This window comes from Nylanderia fulva, unplaced genomic scaffold (assembly GCF_048542155.1).
Source record: "Nylanderia fulva isolate GAGA-0341 unplaced genomic scaffold, ASM4854215v1 Scaffold32, whole genome shotgun sequence".
NCBI classification, from domain to species: domain Eukaryota; kingdom Metazoa; phylum Arthropoda; class Insecta; order Hymenoptera; family Formicidae; genus Nylanderia; species Nylanderia fulva.
Genome location: NW_028190390.1, coordinates 2,278,294 through 2,303,991, shown reverse-complemented (window position 1 = coordinate 2,303,991; position 25,698 = coordinate 2,278,294). Strand labels below are relative to the sequence as shown.

Below are 25,698 nucleotides of genomic sequence, written 5' to 3'. Positions count from 1 at the left end.
CGTATAACAATTTTAAGAAAAAATTAAAAAATTAACAAGTGCAAGAAATTAAATTTGTTGTAATCTTAAAATAAAATTATAATAAATTTATAAAATAAAAAAGTTAAATTTCTTGATCGAGAGAAATGCGCGATTGCACATGCGCAAGAGGAAAGAATTTTAATTATTTTGACACACAATATAAGATAACCCAGATAGCACCATGTCCAAAATGCACCCATAAAACATCTTTAAGATGTTTTTAAGATGTCTTTGAGATATATCATATTATAAAACTTCTTAAAGACGTCTTAAAGATTTCTTAATGATGTCTTATTGGTGCATTTTGGACATGGTGCTATCTGGGAAAGCTTATATGCAATGTCTAAGTAATTATTCAGTTTAGAAGCCTCACCTTAAATATCGATAAAATTATAATTATTTTATAATTATTTTACACGTTTTTACATAGAATGAAAGAATATTTTTAACAATAAAATGTATATTTTGCAGCTCTTTATCTTTATTTTTTATATTTTTTAATAATAAAAAAATTAATTATTTTAAAATAAAACCTTGAACTTAAAAATTAGATAAAAATCAAGTCAGATAGCACCATATCCAAAATTAAGAGATATAAAAAGACATCTTTACAAGAAGTCTTATTTATGATATCTAAAAGACATTTTAAAGACATCTTATCTATTTTGGACATGTTTCAATTTTGGTGCTGTCTGAGAATATATTTTAAAACATTTTCAAATTTTATTTATATATATGCACGTACTTTGCATATACTGTAATATAATGATATCTATGCTCTTATCATACATGCAAGAATGTTCGACACTGAAATAAACTGTGAGTCAAAGCCAACTTATTTTCTTGATGTTGACATCACGACAAAATCACGTGATTGTGTTTAACGCTGTAATAAATGTTTCATGAATTTGCACCTTTATTTCCGGGCTTATTATTAGGTTCCATTGGTAGTTACAAAAATTTACTTTAGGATCGATGGTCTTTAATAGTATTTTGTCGATGACTTAGTGCTCGATCCAATCCGGTTCGCTGTTGATTACGTTGATATTAGTGCTTGTAAATTACTATAGGCACACTTGAAGATGTGCAACACGATGCGAGTCATGCACACATTGTATCGAGTCGTTAATTAAACGTGTGTTGTGTGCATCACTGCGCACTTCCGTGGTGATCATCGTGATATTGCGTTCCATTTTTTGGTTTAACTACATTTCGATTATGATTTATTATTTGTTTTGCCGGAATACACTGGCCAATGAATTTGCGTGATGGATTGATTCTATATTTTAAGCTGCTTCAACTACGACGATTGGTGTTAATTATTGGGACAACAGCATCAGTAGCGTGAGTTCCAATTTATACTTTAATTATACATATCAATCATATCAACATTTAGTTGCTAATTATGAATTACATGTATTTTGTAAAAAGCAATTATGTGTTTTCTTTACACCAATTGATTTCTCTTATTATTTGGTGCATAAAAGTATAGATGAGGTAATATGAATATTCTATATAAGGTATTTCAATTTATAATTTATGTAAGATTATCAAATTAAGATATAAAATATTTCGTAAACTATTTGCTTTTTCCTATCTTTATAATTTTTTATGCAAAATATTTGCGAAGAATCGATTTATATATACATATAAAAAAAATATGGTTTCATTTATAAAAATTCAAGGTGATCTCATTTTTACCTTGACAATGCCACCGAGGTCAAAATGATAAGATCTGTAAATAGATATTATTTAATACTACAATTTTTATTTAAAACATTTTTTAATGCATTGTTTATGATGAGATATTCAACAGTTTTTAGACTTTTAAAACACACTGTACATACAAATATGTATATATAATATTATAATAATTAATTAAGTAATTAGTATATAAAAAACGGGACGAAAAAAAATATTATAAGCTGAGTTTTTTATTCTGTTTTTAATTTTAAATATTTTGTTTTTGTTCGCAACTTTTGCGATATTGAAAAAGCGCATTATGTTATCATAATTACTTCGATAATTATGTCTTATATACAGGATGGTAATTCGCGCCCCATTCGTCAGGTGTAGGTAGAGCAAATTAAACTGAGTAAAAAAGTCCTTTACCGTTTAGCGATTTTCTTAATAATAAAGAAGAAATTAATTAATAAAGTTTGGCCAATCCACGCGAGTGCGCGCGGCGAGAAAAGACAGCCCATTCGAAGGTCCAGTTATGCATGTTATTATATTTGGTCGATTATTATCTTTTACGTTTGTGTAAAGCATGCGAATTGGCCGATTTTTATAAATTATATTTCTCATTAAATATAATTAATTATTGAGAATTTTTCAAAATGGTAGAGGACTTTTCTACTCAGTTTGACCTGCTCTACCTGCACCTGATGGGTGGGGCGCAAATTACCGGACACCCTATATATCTATATAAGAAACGATTGCTATACCGTTTATATAAGTTTATTTTGATGATCGTGAAATTATTTTTTTGCTGTTAATTTTTCTTGGAACGCAAAAATCGCATCAAGTTTTTGTTTAAAGTGAGAAATATTCATATAATAATACATAATAATAATATATTATTCATTTTGTTTCTAAATATACATATATATATATAATAATACAATGATATAATCTTCATGTTATTTCTAAATAATTTTAGATATAAATCTTTTTATTATCTGTTTTCTAAACCTTTTTCTAATCTAAATCTTGCTTATATCTATATATACATACCTGCAACATATACATGCATATATTTCAATGTTTGAACTTAATATCTTTTGCAACTGTATTGTAGATATATTTTTGGAGTATCAATGATTGTCTTCTACAAGGAATGCAAAATGAAGAAAAAAAGATTGTTAATTTATCAAAACCGCGAAGTCATCTGTTGTACATATGTACATTTGCAAGATTATTATGTTCGAATGCAAGAGAAATGTAAATACATCTTTTGCATTTATTTTGCGTTAACGACATTAATAGCGAGACTCATTGTCAGTTTTTATGGACGTTTATACGTGCAATTAAAGTTATATAATCTGATATAACAAAAAAGCTACAGTTTATCCGCTTTCAAGTCTTGCGGAAATAATATCATTGAATCAATAAAAACAAGTTTAAATAATCTTTTAGAATATCATTTTTGTAAAACAATGTCCTGATTTTTTAAATGCAAATAATTAGATGCTTATATAAGTAAAAAACTGAATGTAAAGTGAATAAAATAAATTATATTTTTAAATGCTGATTTTTTGTGCATTTATAAACATTCTTCATGAAATGTTTTATAAATATTTTAAGAAAATGTAGCTCTCTCTCTCATAACATAACATTTTGAATATTTAAAATATATTTAAGAAATATTATTCTAAATATTTTTTGAGTGTTTTTCTTTCTCATTGTTAGTAAAAGCAAAAAGTAAGCTCAAGATTTTTTTTAAATATTGATTATATGCATTTTAAACATTCTTATATGGTTTATAAATGTTTACAAATGTTATTCATATATATATATATATATATATATATATATATGTGTGTGTGTGTGTGTATAATTATCATATTATTTATAAAATATATTTAAAAAAATATTCCAAATATTTTTTTAACTGCTGTATTGACACGTTTGCAATACGACATAATTATTTCTAATATATTTAATATTAATTTCTTTACTTATTATTATGTATTATGTATTATTTTTCAAGTTCTACTAAATAAATTAAAAGTCTAATAACTGTTCTAATCAATTAATTTCTAATGCAAAAATAAAAAATTTGGAACATTAAATTAATTAAAACTGAGTTGATAAATGGAAAATTATCTTTTTGTTGCTTATTTGAGACAAAAAATCGAAGTTTCCATATAAATTAAAATAAATTATTATTTATATTATTTTTATTTGTTAGTTATTATTTTTTGTTTAATTTTGCACATTAGGTCAATTATTTCTATCTAAATTAAAATAGCATTAAAAAATTTTTTTTAATATTATTAAAACATTACTTAAAATACAAACAAGTACTTAAAATACTGATATACAGTAATTTAAGTACTCGAAATAATTATATAAGTGATAAATTAGCGTTACTAAGTGATAAATTTTTATAAGGGCTATATATAAAATGTTAGAAAAATGTTAGCGCATTATTATTAATAATATTATTTCTATTTTAACATTATCAAAATCTCTAATTGTAAGTATGACTCAAATTTTATTCACTATTACACGTTGTATATTAACATATATATTATATGTTAATGATTTCTCGCTTACTGATTCATTTTATATATTGATCACACTTTATACATATTCTTCACAAGGCATCTTATACGAGTATTTCTTAGTTATATATTTTCTTCTTGATTTTTATTATGTGCAGGAATGACTCATGACACAGTTAATTACCATAATTTTCTTGGAAATTTAATATTGGAACAATAAATATATCTATACATATATATCTATACATATATATCTATACATATATATCTATACATATATATCTATATGATATACTCATACATTCAATACATTATTACTATATATATCCAACGAATGTTAATTTTGTCTTTTGAAAGCGAATTAATTCAATACAATATCAATATATCTCTGTTGCAGAATGTCCCTCAATCTGGTTTAGAAAGGTTTTACTTTCCCACTCGAGTGATCCGCCATTAGCATAAACGCGTGCAAAGTAGACATCCGGGAAGTGTGACCCCGAGGACCCAACGATCGAATCTACACATATCTTTTTATCGTCCGATATTTTATTCAAAAACAAGGAATCGATATGGATGATCGAATTTATATAGACAAGGAGACCGGCGAGGATCTGATTCATCCATTTGTCGATTGTGATATGCGTTATTCGACCGACACGATGGCGATGAATGACGCGGAGACCGGGGAACCGGAAGTCAGCCTCATAGATCACAGAATGGCCAGAGATCATCTTAGGAAAGTGCCATTTCAGGTACTGCTTGGAAAATCCTCATATATGTATACATGTATATTTTTTACATAGATTCTTCTGAACATACGCATTCTATATATACCGGGTGAGTCATTTAAAGTACCCAGATAGAAATGCCTGATGATCAGATTTCATTATGTCATGATCTTCTGATTTTTTTTATGATTGAAATGTGTTATATGTCTTGTAATTATATTATGATGATAAGTATCATGAGCACAAGTTATACATACATATGATGAAAAATGTGAACTAATATTAATTTGAGCATATTTATGTACTCATAATGACATTTTTTGTAAACATTTTTAAGATATAATAATACATACATATTTTGTATATAATATATAATATATACATATATATAATATAATATATACATATATATAATATATACATATTTTGCTATCTGGGGTGTTACAGATGTTACATATTATATTTCGGAAATGATGAAGCATTTTAGAGAAAAATGTTTCAAACAAAAAAGTATGGTTTCAAGGGGGACATATAATTAAGATATGGTGTTATTGGTTTGATCTTGGATAATCATTTGAAGGTTATGTGAAGGTCATCTTCGACTTCTTAAATGGAACCTTGTTTTTTATTGCATATTCTGGCAGATTATCTCGAGAGTTTTCCAAAATACTATAATAAAACATTTTTTTCTTATAAGCACTCTTCGATCGAGTAATATATAGTTATAAAGTTAACAATTGAAAGTTTAAAGTTAACAATTTTTTGACATAAATATTAATAAATAATGTAAAATATCTTATAAAATATTCAGTTTTTGATCGTCATATATCTTAATACTTTTATGCACGGAATAATGAGACTAATTATTATAATTAGTGTAAAAGTATTAGCCCTAATAATTAATCTATAAAGGGTGATTGAAGGTGATTAAGCCCTAAAGTAACATAGTTCCAAACTGCAATATTTCTGTCTTAAGTTAAAATTCTAATCTCTAAACCCTAAGCAAGTTGGTCAATTCCCAACTTTTAAAGCTTCGAATTTGAAGCTTAATTAAGATCGATATAATTTTTCTCTTACATCTTCTTAAATTATACCTTAAATCACCCTTTGTAGACTAGGACTTAGGATAAGATGTTTGAAAAAGGGATATTTCACGAAATATTTGAAATCTTTGAATAAAAATATAGGTAGCAAACTGACGTCATATTGATGTTTAATGACGTCAGTTTGTTATCTGAGATACATGCTGAATAAGTATAAGACTTCGTCTACTTTATTCAAAGCATCGAGATGACTAACTTTATTTGTTTATAACTTTGTTATAATTTTAACTAACTAGAGCAGATAAAACTTTTTGAACTTTTTATTCAAAAAGCCTTTTATATAATTATATATATACCCAGATAGCCACAGTAATTATTATGACATCATTTTGATGTCAAAATGCATCATTTGTCATCAAAATAGCCACAGTAATAATATTATGACATCAAAATGTATCATTTTGATGGCAAATGATGCATTTTGACATCAAAATGATGTCATAATAATTACTGTGGCTATCTGGGTATAATTCAATATTATTGAAATCAGTAAAGTTGCCTTCAATATATTCAATTTTATTGAAATAAGTAATTTATTTCTTACAGATACCGAAAGAAGTGAAGGAAAAATCCTCGAAAAAACGTCGTTTAACAGAGTTAGAGCCGGTTCCAGCGGGTGCCTCCTTTGGCCAGATAAATCCCATTTGTTTGTTCTTACCGGCCATCATCTATTTCCGCTGGTTCCTCGCCTTATTGATGCTCTTTGAGGTATAAATGTCGAAATGTTGGAAAATATTTTTTCCAGGTAAATTTTCAAAAAAATTTCTAAATCTTTTACGCTCTCTAAGGTCATTCTGCATGTGTGGGCACATCACAAGAACAAGAGCCTGAAGAATGCCAACGTATACTTTCGTTCACCGTTTCACGACATCTCTGCCGAATTCTGCGCTCTCTGCCAAAATGAGACCTGCATGAATCGTGTCGGGAAAATGCATCAGATTCGGATGCACAAATTTTTACGGCAATGCAACTACATGAAGAGAATAGTAACGTGAATTTGAAATGAGCGTATCTAGCTGTATTTTCAGCGTCACGGTTTTTTCATATGATGACTATATGATCGCAATTAAATTCTACGACCTTTAAAGTTGGTCTATAAAATAATTGTTATATTTCGTACACATACAAATTTCAAATATATATATCAAATATATATATATATATATATATATATATGTATATAATATACAAAATATATAAATAATATACACAAGTTTATGAAATACTTGGACAAATGTCCTAGATAGGAAGCATATACATAAATTTAACGTATAAGACGGGCAACATAATTTTTTACAGGAAGGAAAAATAAAAATTTTTAAAAACCACCAATTTTGCGCTAAAGTTGAAACTTCAAGCTTCAAAATACTTTTTGAATTTTTAGTCTACGATGATTTTTTGCCGAGTTTCAGCTGTTTAAAAAAAGCATAATTTTTATGATATAAAAAATGGTCCTTTTTTTTTTTGTCAATTTCATTATATTTCAATCAATTTATTATATTTTCTAAGCCAATGAGTTCTCCCACTTTTTTGTGTTAAATTTGACATGATTTCGATAACTTTGGCCCTTCAATTTAATAGATGTTTTGGGGGGAGGGGCTTCATTCTTCACTACCAAAAAACTAGACACAGGTTTGAATTAATTGAATCTCGCTTTGCATGCAAAGTTGTAAATTTACGATTTTACGACCTTTAAAATTCGATACCTCGAAAACTATTGATCGTAGAGCATTCTGGTTTGCGACATTCTTTCTCTCGGTAAAAAAACCTATCGAAAACATCTATCAAATTGAGAAACCAAAGTTATCGTAATCCCGAGGACATGAGGAATATACTCTAGAAGTTTGTCTAAGTATTTCGTAAACAACCTGTATATACATATATATTTATATTTTTATCTATAGGTGAAGGGGAGGGGAGAAATTGTATGTATCAACGCAAACGACTCTAATCTATTTTCTTGTTAAACATCATATCTTTTATTTTTAAGAATAACATACAATGTTTAATTCTCTATTAAGCACATTATAAACAAACTAAACACGAAAAAAAAACCGTTTTACATTTTGTTATTTCGTATTACAATTTTGTATAGAAAAGTTTATATTAAAATTCCTTTAGTCAAGATTCAACAAGCGTAAAATTAATTGCTATATGTACCTTACAAAATGCACATTTTGTTCTTATTAAAATTCCTTTATACACAATATTTCCAAATATATAAAACAAGTTTTCGCATTATCTTTTAAATATGCATTTTATTAAATAACTATTCACTCTCTCTCTCTCTGATAAACTTCAATCTCAAATTAACGTCATATCGAATATGTTGAAAATGTGTTTTTTTACCATTAATGTCTTAATTTTATTGCATTATGAAAATTTGTTTCAATAAAACTTGATGTGAAATAATGAAGTTAACTGATAAGAATAACAAAAAAATTAGTAAAGTTCTATAATAAAAAAATTAAATATACGTATCAAATCAAGTAATATTCGATTAACCGTTCTCGTTATCGTAATGCTAGGATTTCTCTGGTCGCTATTTTACAAATGACGTTGAAATCTGCAGCCAGATGAGTCCTCCAAAAACGACACCTGCTCCAAATCACTGCGGAATAATTTGGGCTCTGTATTCCGTGAAAGATACGAGCTATGGCACGACCGGTAAACTTCGTATCTCTATAACATATTATCAAATTACGCACATCGGTGGCGATTTGTTGCTCATTCGTCACCTCATTCTGCAAACAAAACACATATGAATGAAAATGTATCCTCTTAATGTAACGACTAAAAATTTGTACTATTTATGTATTTTATTTTATTTTTTAAAATCATATTCCACCACTATAATCTATTTGAAAAGAAATATGTTAAAATGGAGAATTTAAAGATGTTTTTTTGTGAAAATATGAGGTGTCACTCAAAAACATTTTCCTAAAAATTTTTTAAAATTCTTTCAAACAATTGTTTCATTGATGTCCATAACATATTTTTTTCAAAATTTACTGTTTCTAAGAATAATCACTTTTCTATTTCACTTTATTCCTCTACAACTCTTACAAAAATACAAATTTTATTTATTTAAGTAATATAATAGTATTTAGGTAATTTCATATCACATGCATATCAACTTATGACATCAATTAAGCCTCATATGTGCGGGCAGATTTGCTTATATTATTCGGATGTTTATAAGTAGATTTATTTTATTAAAGAACATACCTGGAGACTGATATCAACATTGTTTAAAGGAGAATCCGCTAAAAAGTATTCTCTGATAATATTTTTGAGCTCTTCCGATCTCCTTAAGACATCGTCGGTCAAAATCGAACAGTGCTCGATCCTCGGTACGCTGATTTTATCGAATGTGGAGGATATGAGCTCGAGCTGCTGCAAACACGAGGTTTCCTGGAAACGAGTACGGGCAATCAATTCGTCAAGTGCCTCATCCAATTCCGCGTCTGTCAAATCGCCTGGTGCTTTCACCCGTAAGCCGAGTTTATCGTATTTTACCGATATAGCCGAACGTTTCGTCTTTCCATCAGCTGTGAAAAAAATTTCCATTATATAAGAAAAGTAAATAATTACTTTTGCATTTCTTTCGCTGTAACTTCAAAACATCGACTTTAGGGCATATGTGTATTAAGACTTTTCGACTTAGAATGACACCAAGAATACACAGTTTCAGTATGAACATGACGTTGCAGGATATCCAGTATAAAAATCATTCTAAAAAGGAAACCAAACATTTCCCACACAATAAAATTTAATAGAAATACTTTCTTACTTCCTGTTATCCATTCCAAATTTTTTAGATGACTCTTTACTACTCCACTATCCCAGCCGATGGCTGACGCGACTTCGATTACCGAAAATTCTATTAGGTTACTGTCCTCGTGCGAAATTCCCCTCTGCATGTCCAGTGCTATCGCCATTGCGAGCGGTAGAGACTAAAATCAAAGTCATTTCTAACTAACTCTATTTTTTTTCTATAACAAAGTACAAAAATTATATTGTGAGTTTAAATTGACCACACTGGCTAATAATAAAAGGTTCTTTATTGAATAGGCAACGTTTCGACCCTGGAATTGGGTCCTCTTCAGGCTACAATATTAAAACAAGTAGTAAGTACAAAGAAAAAGAAAACGCAACAATTTTTCTTATACAATTCACGTAGATCTTAATGAAATTACGAAAGAGAAAAAACCTTACCCATAAATTCGATGTGAAGGGTTACACAATGCGCATAATATTGATTGAGACTTATTTAAAACATGTGAATTTATGGGTAAAGTTTTTTCTCTTTCGTAATTTCATTAAGATCTACGTGAATTGTATGAGAAAAATTGTTGCGTTTTCTTTTTCTTTGTACTTACGACTACTTGTTTTAATATTGTAGCGTGAAAAGGACCCAATTCCAGAGTCGAAACGTTGCCTATTCAATAAAGAACCTTTTATTATTAGCCAGTGTGGTCAATTTAAACTCACTACCTTGATTTCTATATTGACTGACAACTACAATATATTTCACCTTAAAAATTATATTGCTAGAAAATATTACTATTTCGAATAAAATCTTACAGATTGCGCCGCTTGTTTAAGAGCTTGCGGTCCATGGTAACTGGAAATTCGTGCTCGAACATATACAGATGACAAGACAGTAATGAAACTCTTCGGGTGTAGCTCGAGATAGCATAATAATGTCGCAATTGTTTCTTGCGTAATATCAAGCTCTTGAGTGATCTCGTCGATTGGAAGGGCGACTTCGTGACCAGAACACTTCTGGTCGGGACTTTTTGTATTGATTTTTGCGCAGGAGCAAGGAATGAAGATCTTTTGGAGTAAGCGTCTAATCGTATGTCTATCGACACCGTTTGCATGTATGTGTCTGCGCAATTCCCATTTATCACTATTTTGCTATATTTGAGAAATAATAATAAATAGATTAATAAAGCAGAGTCGAAGATTAATATCAATTAGAATAAAGATTAATATCAATTAATATCAATTAGAAATGAACCCTGCACTAGTCCTATGTAAAATTGGATCCCGGTAAAATCAGCTGGTTTTCTCATACGTTGTAGTTTTTGACCTGTTAAACAAAAATGTAAAACCCTCAAAGCTAAATAACAATTACTGACCTATAATCAGTCAAACAACTCGCAAAGCCCAGGTTTTTCATATTTGACTGTCTACATATAAGAGCGCTTTGAATCTATTACATGTTTTGTTTAAATCATAAATTACAACATATAAAATCAGCTAATTTTACCGAAATCCAATTTCATGTAGGATTAGTGCTCGGTTCTTTCAAAGAGAGTAATTTTGAAATTTTAATTAACTATGAATGTACCACAGAATTCAAGAACAAGTGACAGTGCGCTGTGATATTGTCTCTTCCGCTACGGCCGACTTCCTGCACATATCCTTCGAAGGTAGCGGGCATATTGTAATGAATGATAGCCCGAATGTCGGATTTGTTGATTCCCATTCCGAATGCGACGGTGGCGACCACGATTCTAATTTTGCTGCTCATAAACTCCTTTTGCACGAGCTTGCGTTTATAGGTCGTCATACCAGCATGATAAGCTTCAGCTATCGTAGATATCCTTGCCTTTGGGTTCTCAGGATTTCGTGGATCCTACGTTCATTTCATATCTTTTGAGATCTTGTAATTCTCTCTATTCTCTCTCTTCTCTCTCTCTCTCTCTCTCTCTCTCTCTCAATATAGCTATAATAATAATAAATGAAATCTTAATACTTACCTGTAACGACACTCTTAACAAGCCTGCGATTCTCGCGCACTCTTCTCTGCGAATGCAGTAAACTATCACGGAGTCCAAATCGCGGAACCTCTCGCTCTTCAACAGTGCAATCAACGCCTGGTCTTTGTTCTCGTCTTTGGACATCGTCAGGACGAGATTCCTAGGCAGGGGCAGGTCCGATATGATACCGGTCATCCCGTCGTGCAGATTTAGATGCTTCACTATACTCTCCGCGGTTGTCTTCGTGACGGTCGCCGTGAGTCCCAATATCATCCTCACGCGCAGCTTCTCCTTGAGCACTCGGCAGACCATCAGGTAGGACGGTCGGAAATTGTGCGACCACTGAGAGATGCAATGGACCTCGTCGATGCAGGCGAATGCGATCGGGGGTAGCTGATTAAGGAGGGCGCCGAAACCGGTGGACTTTTCACCGGCCACCACCGCTTCCGGTGACACCAGCAGAATGTTCACCCTGCCCTGCCTCACCGACTCCATCACCTGTTCCCTCACTTTTGGTGTCTGGTTGGTGTGTAAGCACGCGGCGGACAGGAACGCGGGCATACCCGTTACTTGATCGTCCATCAGGGACACCAAGGGCGAGATTACTAGGGTGATGCAAGGGAAACGTTTGGAGTACAGGTACGCTGGTAATTGATAGCACAAGGATTTTCCGGAACCGGTTGACAGCTTTACCAGAGTGGACTGGCCAGACAAAATTCTCATTATTGCTTTCTCTTGGCCACTTCTAAAGCTTTTGTGACCAAACGTGCGTAGTGCTTCAAAGACTTCTTCCGGCGTCTCGATGAGACTGTTGTCTTTGTTTGTGGAATATAGCGGATCGACTACTTCCCTTCGAGGCGGCAATAATCTGGAGCACAACTCCTGTGGAATCTTATGGGAGATGAAGGCCTCCTTCTCATTAAAGTCAAAGTCGTCATCAAATAGCTTCATCATATCTTCTTCTTCTTCTTCTTCGTGTTCTTGCGAGGAACACGAAGCCTTTGCAGCAAAGTTAAGCGATCCTTCCGGGAGTCCATCAATTCTGCGACCTTGTGCGTTCTTGCCGGCCATCTTCTCGACTTCCTCCAGAGTTGGAAAGTTTATAGACTCGTCAATTTCAGACAAAGGTAGAAGAGCAACGGAAGTTGTGCAGTTTTTAGCGAAATGCCCAGACTCGCCGCATTTGAAACACGTCATACCATTTTTGTCGATCAGATCAGCCGCGTCCAGGTCATTCGCACTGGATTTCTTTCTGTGTTTCCACTGATTTCTCTTATATTTGGACAAATTGAAATTTTTCTTGCCCCGCACGAATACTTTTTTCTTCAAATTTATCCTGACAAAATTATTGTTCATCGTCCCAGTAGCCATTTTCTGCTCTAGCTTCGCTATCGCGGTCGATTTAGTGCTCGTCGAAAGTGTCGAAGCATCCCTTTCTTGGGCATCGTTGGAAAGCGATTCGGAAAGTTGGACAACGAGGTCGCTGCTCTTCGACGGCTTCATCGCGAAGCGAGGAATCGTTTGCAACATCTTCGCGTCATCACACGCCGGAATGTCGTATATTTCCGAGTCTGAATTTTGGTCTTTATCATTCTTCTCTAAATTTGTATCTTTTCTCGAAGATTTTCTTCTTCCCTTCATGTTGCATTTTTCTTCGTTGCTTGCCGTCTTATCTTTACCTCGCCTACTTATGGATTTTTTGACGGAACGTGTCTTCACTTTCGCCTTTTTGTCCTTCTCTTCCACATTAGAATTGGAATCCTCTGACGGTACTTGTTTTGCTCTTCGACGTGATATATGTTGCTTTACTGATTCCTCGTTGGATACCAAAGAGTCCTCTTGATTCGCAAGATCAGCTGATTTAGAAATAGCATCTGTTATTCTGAATCTATTTTCTACTTGATCAGTCTTGCAATTATTCTCAGATGTCTCTTTATTGATAACATTCGAATCTGAGTGATTTATGTTATTTTGAATCCTAATAGATTTGTCCAATATATTGAAACTTGTTTTAAGATCGTTAATTAACTTGGATGCGTTAATATTGTCATTTTCGTTTTTGTTACTTTTGTGTATTAAATTTAAATTTTTATTAACATGACAAATCTGCTTGAATGTATCGTTATCGATTATATCGTTAGACTGAGTAGTGTCAAAATCAATTTTAATACATTGTCGTTTTGCAGGATGAATATTATCTTGTTCACTCAGTTCCTTCTTGAAATTTCTGATACGTTTCTTTCTGCATTCTTCTTCGGAATCGCTATTGCATATAAAATCCTCATCGGAGACCTGGAGCAATGTGGCAGAGGATGCAGTAGATGACTTTGTGGAGTAAATGCTGGATTCTGTCGATTCCACTCCAGAATCGCTAGAGCCTGAGAATCTCTGTGAATTGATGGCTATTGTGCATCGATCAAGCCAACCCCCATTCAAATTACGATTCACACAAGTCACCTGGCTGTCTACCAGCTGTTGGACAGCATTGATAGAATACTGAGTGGTAGGTTTGCTCTCTTTAAATGTTAACTTCATCGATTCGTCAAACATGGACTTTATCTCATCAGCTGCCACATCAAAGCCATCTTTGTCACACACAGCCGTCTGATCAATGTTTGAGCTGGTGTCGTTTTCAACTTTGTTTCTGATTTTAGTCGATGATAGTGATTTTCTTGGATTTCGTTTAGTAAAGGTTGAACTTTCAAATTTGTTTTTAGATAGCTGAAAAGACGAAGATCTACCAATTAATAGAGCTTGCTTTTTCTTTGGTATCTGCTCCTTGCTTTTGCTCAAATGGTCTCCCCAGACTCCTTCAACATCTGCCGATTTATTTAATTGACTAAGAGGATCTTCAAGTTCTATAAAATGTTTACTATTATGAGGATCTATGTTCTCTGCATCCTTTGTATTTTTTTCTGGGCTTAGAATCTTCTCCTGATCACTCATTGATTTTTGCAACGAGTTAGTGACATTGTCCTGCATATCATCACAGAAAGTAATATCTGTAAGGGTTTCCTCAAGTGCACGTGTTTTTAGTTTCCAATATATCTTATATGCCTCTCTGATAGATATATCTGCTTCTTTTATGTCATTCTGTGAATTAAAAAAATTAAATGACTAAAAAATGCAGCAATATAAATACGGTATAAAAAGTGTGTTACATTCCTGATATATAATACAGTATCCAATTTTATTATTTTTTAATAATATAGAGAGATGCAACATATTTTTGATATATTACATTTTTATATCGTTACAATTTTTATTTTGTTTTTTTCTCTTATACATATAAGAAATATGTATAAAAATCTTTGAAAACTCAACTGAACTTGCATCTTTATCTAGTTTATTTGTCTACTTTTTTAAAATTGTGAATATAATTATATATAATTCTAAATTATTTATTTATAATATACGATTTATATGAGTGTGAATGCAAGGTAGAAACTGGAAAATTGTGTATTTCATCGATTCTAACAAAAATGTGAACAGAAGTTGCGAGGTAGTACATGCCTTGTTAGGTTTCCGTCCGTATTTTTCCATAAAATCGCTCTCCCATCGTTTCACGCGGCGTTTATTTTTCATGTACTTGTTTTTAAAAATGGGATCTTCGAAGAGTTTCATATTATTGAGAAATAAAACGATTTAAGTCGACAAAAATTCACACATAAACTCCGCGAATTGATGATATCGGAATCGGAGACCCCGCCATATGGCCATAGACGATATAAGAAGATAGATAGCTAACTCCTGTTAATTTCGCTTTGCAATATACAGGGTGTCTTGTTTTAATGTCCCAGCTTAAAATTATTTTTTTATTTTTGATTGTAGAAAAAAATGTTTCAGACAAAAGTTGTATGATTTCAAGGGTGATGTAAGATGGTATCAGGTTGACTTTGAATACTTGCTTGAAGATTACCTTCAATTTCTTAAATAGGATCACTATTTAATATTTTTCATTGCATATTTTTGTAGCTATTAGCTCGAGAGCTTTCCAAAATCCTATAATAAAGTATTTTTTCATGCAGTACTTTTTGAATAAAGGTTTGAAGTTAATAATTTTTTGACATAAAATAAAAAATTTAAAGAATAAAAAAAAGTTATTTAGAACATTAATGTTTTAACGTAGCAAATATCACCATTTTGAGAAATTTTTATGTTAGAAACATAGTGAAAGCTACGATATATACTCGATAAGAGTACGATATATTAAAGCGTTTTGAGTTGCAAAACTGGGAGTTTCTTTTGATAATTGATAATGAAATGCTGGTACAATAAAATAACTTATAACGTAAAAACTTGGAATTATTCATCAATTGTTCAGAGAATCCAGTAATTAATATTAGAAAGGGTTTCCCAAATTACATTATCAATTCTGTTTTACAATCGGATCATATTAGGTTGAAGATTTTCACAATTGGTAAGAAAATTTATAAAAAAAAAATAATTGTACATATTTAAAAATTATTTGTTATTTTTGAGGAATTTTTTCATCTCATAAACGATATAACGTGTGCAAAAGTTGCACAAATTAAATTTAAAAACATTCTACAGTCCACTGGCTGTCCATTGGGTTTCATAGTTAGATTTTAAATTGAAATTATACAATTATTTTGATTTGATATGGTTAATAGATGTTTGGAATGATAAACATATTATCAATATCCACAATTTTTAAGTAATAGTACGCAATAAAAAATATTCAGAGTTTCTCAGAATGCCATATAATAAAAAAATCGATGATTTAATATATTGCAACCAAGTTTTCAACGTGAATTAGATATTTTCCAGATGAGGCCAATAGCTTACTCCGTAAGATTTTCAAGCATAAGTACTTGATGGCTAGATATGCAAAGACAGTTTCTCAATGATAACTATCAATAATCTATTCATTAAACCTCTAAAATATTATGATATAAAACATCCAAATAGGACTGAATGAGATAAATTTTAGATAATAATTATTATACAGACAATGTACAAGATGCACGATTTAGCGATCTACGTTTAATAAACAGTTACGTGATGTAGATTAAATAATTTTAGCAATAGATTTAGGGACTTGAGAGAGACATGAAATATACTACACAAATGTTTTACCAATCAGTGTGAAGCAAAGAATATTTAAAATATTTTTTATATTTAAAATATTCTTTTTCCTCAATTAATCTTAAAAAAAATATTTTTAAATATTTAAAATATTTAAAAATACTATATATTATATAAAAATAATTGTTGTTTATTATATTGGATTATTAATTGAATGAAGCTAGAGCTTTTAATATGGCTTTTAATACTGCTTGACAAGGAGAGAGCATCATTCCATCTTTGTCTCTCTTACATCGCATATGTAGTAGCGTCCATGTAGGTACAAACACTAAAAAATATTAAATTTAATTTTTTTATTGTTTTGAATAATTTTATCATTAATATACTTATTTTCAGAACTATTTCAATTTTTATTTCATACTTATGTTTATATAAATTATAAATTAAAAACATATCAAAAATGTAATACATATTAATAAAATGCAAATACATATAGAAAATTAATTATAAAATGTCATCTTAAAATAGTTTTTATTTTTGTTCTTTATTTACATATGCATACATATACAAAAAAATAAAAATAATATGATAGCCTTTTTGCTAACATTATCTCTCAATATTTGCATCCGTGTGCTCACGTATTAGTGTTTGTACCTACATGGACGCTACTACATATGCGATGTAAGAGAGACAAAGATGGAATGATGCTCTCTCCTTGTCAAGCAGTCAGCATGTTACCACAGAAATTTCCCCTGCTCCTTATGAATCTAGTGAGAATCTTATCGTCCAGATATTTCATAAAATAAGTGACATAACTTCGTGAATTTTTTTTTAATATATTCTTTATATAATAAAGCAGTCCTCTAAAAGGCCGGATTTTACATTTTCGCTCTTAAAAATTTATAATAAATAAAATACGGACTCGCGGCTAACCCAACCTTACCCGTTCCTAGCTGTGCATTCCCCCAAGTTTATTAAAAATTTTTTATTTTTATCTTTTTTTCATAAAATAGCTCTTTAGAGGACTACAAATGAGCTTACTGATTAAGAATATCCTAAATTTAATAAGGGACATTCTGTATAGAATCCCTATAGAGTCCCTAGTCCCTCTTCTAGGGACTCTAGTGACACAAATCGACACTGGTCTACATTTTCATACGAAGTGTCTCCCTCATGATTGATGATGCCAAAGACTTTCAGTAGTCAAAAATTTAATATTTGGTATATATCGTGATCTGTATAATTATATATTGAAAACTGTGTACAAACATATATAACGAAGATGGACTTGACTTGTCAAAATCCTAGCTTGAGCATTGAGTATTTACTCGGTCAATTAAACACAGCCAGACAAGAGATTAATAATTTAAGGTACTTCAAAAATGTTTTTTATTTGCCAATCTGTCACATTTTGACAAGAAATTTTTTCATTTTAGGAAACAAGTGAAAGGTCTACGATATATACTCGATAAGGACGTCGATGATATTAAACGCGTTTTGGAGTTGCAAAAACATGGGGAAGTCCTTTCACATTCCAAGCTGATAACTGTAGAAGAAGCAAAGCCTGGTACAAGTAAAGATCAAGACATTCTCAAATTAAAACCCATTGGAATTATTTCCACTTGGTTCCCCAACAAGAGGGCAACTCCACGGCAATCTGGAATATGTGGGAAGGTTCCAGGGAAATTAACACTTTATAATTCTGTATTTACAAATCCGGATCATGCATTGCAGGGTTTGCAAGATTTTTCACACATGTGGTAAGAATAATTTTATAAAAAAAAAAAAAATAATTGTAACATTATTGATGAAACAAATTATAATCTTTGTCTTTTCCTTTCGTAGGATTTTATTTCATTTTCATAGAAACGATTCAACGCACACTCGTGCAAAAGTTGCACCACCACGATTAAATGGGATAAAAACAGGGGTATTTTCTACACGTTCTCCACATCGGCCATGTCCCATTGGTCTCAGTTTAGTTAAGATTTTGAAAATTGAGAATTATACAATTTATTTTGAGGGTGTTGATATGGTTAATCAGACCCCTGTTCTGGATATAAAACCATATATACCACAGTACGATAATCCATTACACATTGAGAAATTAAGTAATAGACTAAGAGAGAATAACACAAATATCTCAGACACGTTTCAAAATACAGAAGAAGCCATTAACTTAAGTGAAGACCAATCGATTGATCTTAATATCGATGATGCAAACACCAACAGTGGCAGACAAGCTGAATTTGATATTTCCAGAGATGAGGAAATAGCTTTAAGGCTCCAGGTAGAAGAATTTCAAGCGGATCCAAATCTTGATGGCTACGATATTGCAAGACAGTCTTCTCAATCGATGGAAGCTTATGCTAATAATGCTACTTCATTACAAACCAATGCTACAAATATTATGCATACAGAAACATCCCAAGATAGGGCACCTGATATGAGATTAAATTTAGATAATAATTCTATTGAGCAGAATGCTGAATTAACTGAATCGCGGACGGATTCTAGCGATCTTAGCGATTTGAATAACAGGTTACGTGATGTAGATCTAAATAATTCTAGCAATGCAGATTCAGCGTACTTAGAGAGAGACAGTGAAATATACTACACTGAGAATCAGTTTTTACGCAACTCCAGGCTGCTGGACGGAGCAGATGGTCCGAGCACAGTTTGCGGTACAAATATAGATTTAGTCACTCATATGTTACATGCAAGAGTCGATAATTCTCCTGTAAGGATGGGAATACGTGAAGCGCCTGATGGAGAGGAAGGACTCGAGTCTCAGAGCTTGACGCCGTCGCGAACCTTATCGAATATTCACGTAGGGACTATCGTGTCGTCCGTGCCGATGAATACGTCGACGGAGGATAATTTTTCTGAGATAAGGGTACCAAACTGGATTTCGCAGCCTCGCACAACAGCATTGTCGGTAATTTTTAATGAACGTGCATTGATGCAATTAAACGAGATTTCAGACAACAAGGTTTTTGAACAAAAACAAGCTATAGAACATGTATTGAGAGAGGATCCTAGATCAGTGTACTTGAGGCAGAGATGGGGTAGTCAAGTTTACACTTTTTTAATATACGATCTGCACATCACATGTAGATTTGACGATAGTAGAGGTATTGTTACTGTATTTCAAGTGCGACGTGCAGGTCGTATTTGCGTTTGCGGTGAGCCTGAGTGGCAGTGCTTAGGACACTCTCCTTAATCTTAATGTATCATATAAATGAAATGAAGCAAACATTTTTTGGGAAACCGGAGAAAAAGAACAGCAAAATACTATTTCTCTATCGTGATTTAGCATAAGTAATTTATGTACATTTCCATTTTTTAGAAGTCTTGTAAAATAATTTTGCTTTTTATATAATAATAATTGTAGCTGATAGAATATTTATTATAATGATGAAAGTAATGAAATTTTTATGATTTAAATTTAACTTTAATGCAAATGTACAAGTTCCTACATTTTGTTATCATATTTAATTATTATTTAAATTATATTGCAAAGAATTTATATTAATAATAAGTAACAAAAAAAAGTATATATTGACAACAAATTTGTCTTGATTGAAAATTATAAATGAAAATGAACAGTCGCCTTTATTAATATGGCTCCTTTAATAAAAAAATTGATGAAAACAATTATTAATATTTTTCTAGTAATGATTGCTCAGAATATACAATTATCCTTTTATGGGAATTAATAAATTATTTATTTTTGCAAGAACTATTATTATAACATTTGAAATTGCACATTATATATATTCTGCAAAGTAAGTTTTTAATAAGAGAACAAATATTTTATATTAGTAAAAAAAAAAAAAATTCTATCAGAATTATTTTAAATTTTTTGTAAGAGCCAGAAGAATTAATAAGGGTAATTGTTAATTTTCTTTATAATTTTATTTTTATCACATCGCGTTGTAGCTACATCAATAAACAATAAACGTCTACAATGCATTGTGGCATTTTTACATGTCAGAACATATTGTGATCGATTTTTTGCAATCGGTGAGCGTTTTCGATCTTTGAGCTTAATATATATTTTATGCATTTTATATAAAGATGGAAAAACACTAATATAATTTTTTTTTGTATAAGGATGGTGACGCTGCAATATTCTGTAAATATCTATATTTATTTATTTATGTATACATGCATATAGTAGAATCTGCACCTGCAGAAAATATCCATGGTTCAATGGGATGGAACATGACATCCAAAATACCAAAATCATTATATGATTCATGGTTACACAATCTTTTCAGTGGCACAATTAACGGATTTTGTAAAAGATCACTGAAAAAGTATATACAACGATTAAATATATAGATATGCAAAAAGAATTCTCATATTCGTTATATCTTACTTGTACACCATTCCATGAGATACAATAAGTCCCCTATCATCAGCTCCAGAAGCGAATAGAGGATACCGTTTGTGAAATGCTACAGCACGTACACCAGTTCCGTGTAATCGTAATGTTTGATAAGGTTTAGTACTCAAATCCAAGTCGAACCAAAGCATCTTGCGATCATACGTTGCTACCAAAACATTATCACCTCCTAAAACATTTTTGACGATCACGCATTAAGAGAATATATACATAATTGTTACAAGATTTGTAAATATAATTTACCAGGATGAATAGCCATTGTTGATATCCATTGTGAATTGGATAATAATTTTTTAACCATTTCCTGTTTTACGAGATCGTATATCCTCACGTTCCTTTGCGTCTGAAAAAAAGGTAAATAAAATAATTTATTAAAAAATGGATTGAAATATTAATACTGTTAATATTTTTTAAATAAATTACTATTACTTACTGCAACGAATAAATACGGTCTAATCGGATGAAACAACACACACTGTATTAATCCCTTTGATTTATTAAAAGGCAATTGAGATCTCCGCTTTGATAACTGATTTATTAACACTGATCTATTTTGGCCATCTGGCATTACAGTAGCGAAATAATCTCCCTTTCCATGCCATGTTACTTGTTTTACAGTTTTAAAATTATTTAGAATTATCCTAATTCCAATCGTCCAATGTTCCTTTTCTACTTGCTCCCACTGTACTGCACTTTGTACTCTGTCACTTACTAATATCATATAACATACATTAATTTCATACACATATACAATTTTGTCTCAAAAAAGCTTATATATGTTTATATAATCTTTTTTAAATTATTTAAAAAATAAATTATATAAACAATAATTTTAATTATTGAATTATTGATACCTATTTTTTCACTCTGTGGTACTATTTCCATAAGCTCATCAGTTTTGCTAATAACAAGATCGTCTCCGACTCCTGGATTTATTAAAAGAACCTTTTTATCAACTGCGACGGCTATCAATGATATAGCTTGGTTTGGACACCAGGCAACACTTCTAATAACACCACCACAGGGCACTGTTTTTAAGCATCTGCCTGTGTTTACTTCCCATACTATAAAATAATACATCTCTTATATTTCACATGCAAAGTGTGTAAATTTATCAATACATTACATAAAAAAATATATACCCATATTAATTATTAATAAATATTATATGTATTATTATTTATTTACTATTAATTTATATTTAATAATTATATACAATGGTAACATAAAAATATAAATGTATATATGATGAGCTAACTCACTTTTCAATGACATATCATCTCCACCAGAAGCAATAAACTGACCACTTGGTTCTGCAGTAATACTTCTGATCATATCTGTATGGCCTTTAAATACCATGAACATTGTTGTTGGAAATGGTTGCAAATCTTTTGGACTAGGCAATTGTGGAACTAAAGCTTCAGGCTCTATTGTCAATCTCATCTTTAATGCTCTAGGGCATAGATACAGATCCAAACACCTCTGAAATCTTTCCTTGATATATCTAGAATATGCTGGTACTTCTCGAAGAGAATTGAACTTTTGTGGTATAAAGTGTAACTTTCTTTTCCATGGAGTTGTTTTTAATTTATTCCATTCTTTAAGTTCTTTGTTATCAAATAGATATTCTGATGGAGGATTATAACTTTCTGCATGACCAGGCAAATGTCTTTTAGGTGCCGGAATATGCTTATGGATTCTACGCATTTCCTCTGCCTGATCATCAGACTGCCACAACATATAAAATTGTGGTCCTTGATTCTTCTCCCTATTATTTTGCATCTCGGTAGTAGATTTTATCCAACCCATCTTGAGAGCATGTACCAATTTTGACACCTTCTTAGCTTCTATTTTAGATGGTAAGAAAGAACGTTTATGTTCTGGAAATTTTCGAAGAGGCGTTTTCATTACTTCGGAAGTAAACCAATCCACCCATGGCTGTGCAATTTACAACATGAAATAATAAAATTTTTCATATATAATATATAACAATATAATTTAGAAAATTAAATTATTATAGGTATAGCTTACCGCATATTCATCAAATTGAACATCAGGTATTTTTTGTTTTTGAATTCTTACAATTAAGTCTATATCTGCTTCGCTTAATGTAATATTTTGACCACTTTGAGGATCTTTTATAGTTCTCCAAAAGTCAGGATCTTCCATTCTCTTCAAAAAGTTATCTAATTCATCGCCTTTTTCTGGCTTTGGAATTTTTTTACCCTCCCAATTATAACCAAGATGATCATAATCATTGTACCATTTTATTGGCACATTTCCAATTGTGTTAGAAATATCTTCCTGATCAGAAGTATCATACTCGTATTCATCTTCATCTTTAGATAAATTTTTAGTTTGTATTTTTTTACAGGAATCATCTTCATGTGCCAGTGCTTCTGACTTTTTAGAATTCTTATCATTTTTTAATATTTCTTTTTTCGTTGATATTGTAGCTTTAGATATTTGAGATTTTTCACCTTTATTCTTAAGCTTTAATTTATTTTTGTCATCTTTTAATGTAATTTGTGAATTCTTTTGTGTTTCTTTATAAAAATTATTTATTGCTTCATTATCTTCAGAATCTTTAGACTCTTCAGATATTGTAACTTTAGATATTTGAGATTTTTTACCTTTATTTTTAATCTTTAATTTATTCTTGGAATCTTTTAATGTAATTTGTGAATTCTTTTGTGTTCCTTTGTAAGAATTATTTATTGTTTCATTATTTTCAGAATCTTCAGAATCTTCAGACTTTTCAGAATCTTCAGACTCTTCAGCATCTGTAGATTTATAATCTGATTCAAGTATATCATCTTCATCATCCGATTGAAATACAATAGGATCCCGCTCTTCATCTGAATTGGGTATATCCGCATTATTCTCTACTTCTTCATCTGTGGTATCTTCATCATTGATATAAGCTTCTAACAAATCAATGTTAGATATCTAAAAATTGTTAAGAAATTATGTTTTATTATTATTATATCATATTAATAGTCTTTATTTGAATTAGATGTAATAAAATAAATAAGAATATGTCTATGTATATATAAGATGTATAGACATGTTAAATATTATTTTTAATTTAGTTTTGTCATATCCTTTAATTGTAATAAAAAATCTGTAAATTGACTTTTGATGATTTTAGTTAACAATTCCTATAACTGCTTGCAAACTTTTGAACAATAGAGTGTATATAAATATAAAATACTTTTAATATAAAAAATACTTTAAAATAATTTTTATATTATATAATAAAATAAAAAATAAAAATTTATGTATAGAATGTATAACAAGACAGTACCTTTGATTTATCATTTTTAATTTCATTTTCTCGCGATTTCTGATTAACCTGTTTTCTCTTCAAAACTTTCTTTCCCATTTTTTTTATTACTTATGGAAACTAAGCACAAGTTATGTGTATTATTATTTTTCAAATCACGTATATTATTATTTTCTTCTTCTATATTCGTCTATTGAGTAAAATATTGAAATAAAATATACAATATACAAAATCACGTGTATCATGGAAAATTCTTTTTGATTTGTGTCATCGTCATAGAAAATTCATAGATGGAATCTTTCCGAAGAAGTTAAAAAAAAACACGCCAGATGGCGAATTCACCAATCTAGAGTCCCTAGAAATAATTATATAATAATATATAATAATAATAAATAATATAAAATAATAATATAATAAATATACATTAAAAGATTATTATTACATTATAAAGTTATAATAATCATAATTATTTCTAGGGACTTTAGACCAATCAGAATTTGATAATGACAAGTCCCTAAACACAAATGGCATTTGGTTATATTGAAGGATTCTCTGGTTCATCGTGCTAGTCAATGATTGTCTATTTTCAAGTTGTAAAAAGATTATACATACATGTTGAATGGATCTCTCTACTTTTTTCAGAGATTTACTGATTGATTTTAATATATTTATAGTATCATATATAGTCAAAAATATTGATGACGTCCCAGCAAACACAGTATATAAATGTTATATACTCAACAGGGTTGGGAAGTAACGAGTTACTTGTAACGAAGTTACAGCTACAATTACTTTTTTTCGGTAACTATAACTTAACTTCGTTACTTTTCTCCATCTGTAACTGTAACTGTAACTTTGTTACATTTTTTTAGTAACTAGTAACTATTTTAATAGTTACTTTATTAGTTACTTTTTTTGGAAACATGCGCTAAAAGTATTGTTTAAGTATGGTAGCCGTTATATTATTAAATTAAATTTTGATAACAGTAGCATATGGATCTTCATATGATTTAATCTTTTACCTAAAATTTTCATTTTATGTACATAAAATAATATAACACATAATTAAGATCGATCAATCACAGTCAAATATTTAAAAA

General features: G+C 30.5%; 4 protein-coding genes across 4 annotated transcripts; 2 read left to right on the top strand and 2 right to left on the bottom strand.

The window, feature by feature from the left end:
- Nucleotides 1-770: 770 nt before the first annotated feature.
- On the top strand, nt 771-8,208 carry LOC114939367 (uncharacterized). The gene is made up of 4 exons (XM_029313643.2): nt 771-1,365; nt 4,648-5,002; nt 6,628-6,789; nt 6,870-8,208. The coding sequence occupies exons 2-4, from the start codon at nt 4,820-4,822 to the stop codon at nt 7,074-7,076; spliced, it is 552 nt and encodes a 183-aa protein (XP_029169476.1). The 5' UTR covers nt 771-1,365; nt 4,648-4,819; the 3' UTR covers nt 7,077-8,208.
- On the bottom strand, nt 7,488-15,563 carry RecQ4 (RecQ4 helicase). Its single transcript, XM_029313642.2, has 7 exons — nt 15,366-15,563; nt 11,853-14,945; nt 11,441-11,728; nt 10,669-11,004; nt 9,875-10,037; nt 9,310-9,632; nt 7,488-8,825 (listed from the first exon to the last, which is right to left on the bottom strand). The coding sequence occupies exons 1-7, from the start codon at nt 15,474-15,476 to the stop codon at nt 8,595-8,597; spliced, it is 4,545 nt and encodes a 1,514-aa protein (XP_029169475.2). The 5' UTR covers nt 15,477-15,563; the 3' UTR covers nt 7,488-8,594.
- A 2,463-nt stretch (nt 15,564-18,026) lies between these two features.
- On the top strand, nt 18,027-21,458 carry LOC114939394 (tRNA (adenine(37)-N6)-methyltransferase). Its single transcript, XM_029313688.2, has 3 exons — nt 18,027-18,272; nt 18,338-18,661; nt 18,747-21,458. Exons 1-3 carry the CDS (start codon nt 18,184-18,186, stop codon nt 20,122-20,124), a joined length of 1,791 nt encoding a protein of 596 aa, XP_029169521.1. The 5' UTR covers nt 18,027-18,183; the 3' UTR covers nt 20,125-21,458.
- Nucleotides 21,036-24,862, bottom strand: LOC114939393 (ribosome biogenesis protein BOP1 homolog). The gene is made up of 8 exons (XM_029313687.2): nt 24,620-24,862; nt 23,344-24,261; nt 22,575-23,250; nt 22,167-22,376; nt 21,746-22,023; nt 21,556-21,655; nt 21,286-21,481; nt 21,036-21,215 (listed from the first exon to the last, which is right to left on the bottom strand). Exons 1-8 carry the CDS (start codon nt 24,695-24,697, stop codon nt 21,062-21,064), a joined length of 2,610 nt encoding a protein of 869 aa, XP_029169520.1. The 5' UTR covers nt 24,698-24,862; the 3' UTR covers nt 21,036-21,061.
- Nucleotides 24,863-25,698: the final 836 nt, after the last annotated feature.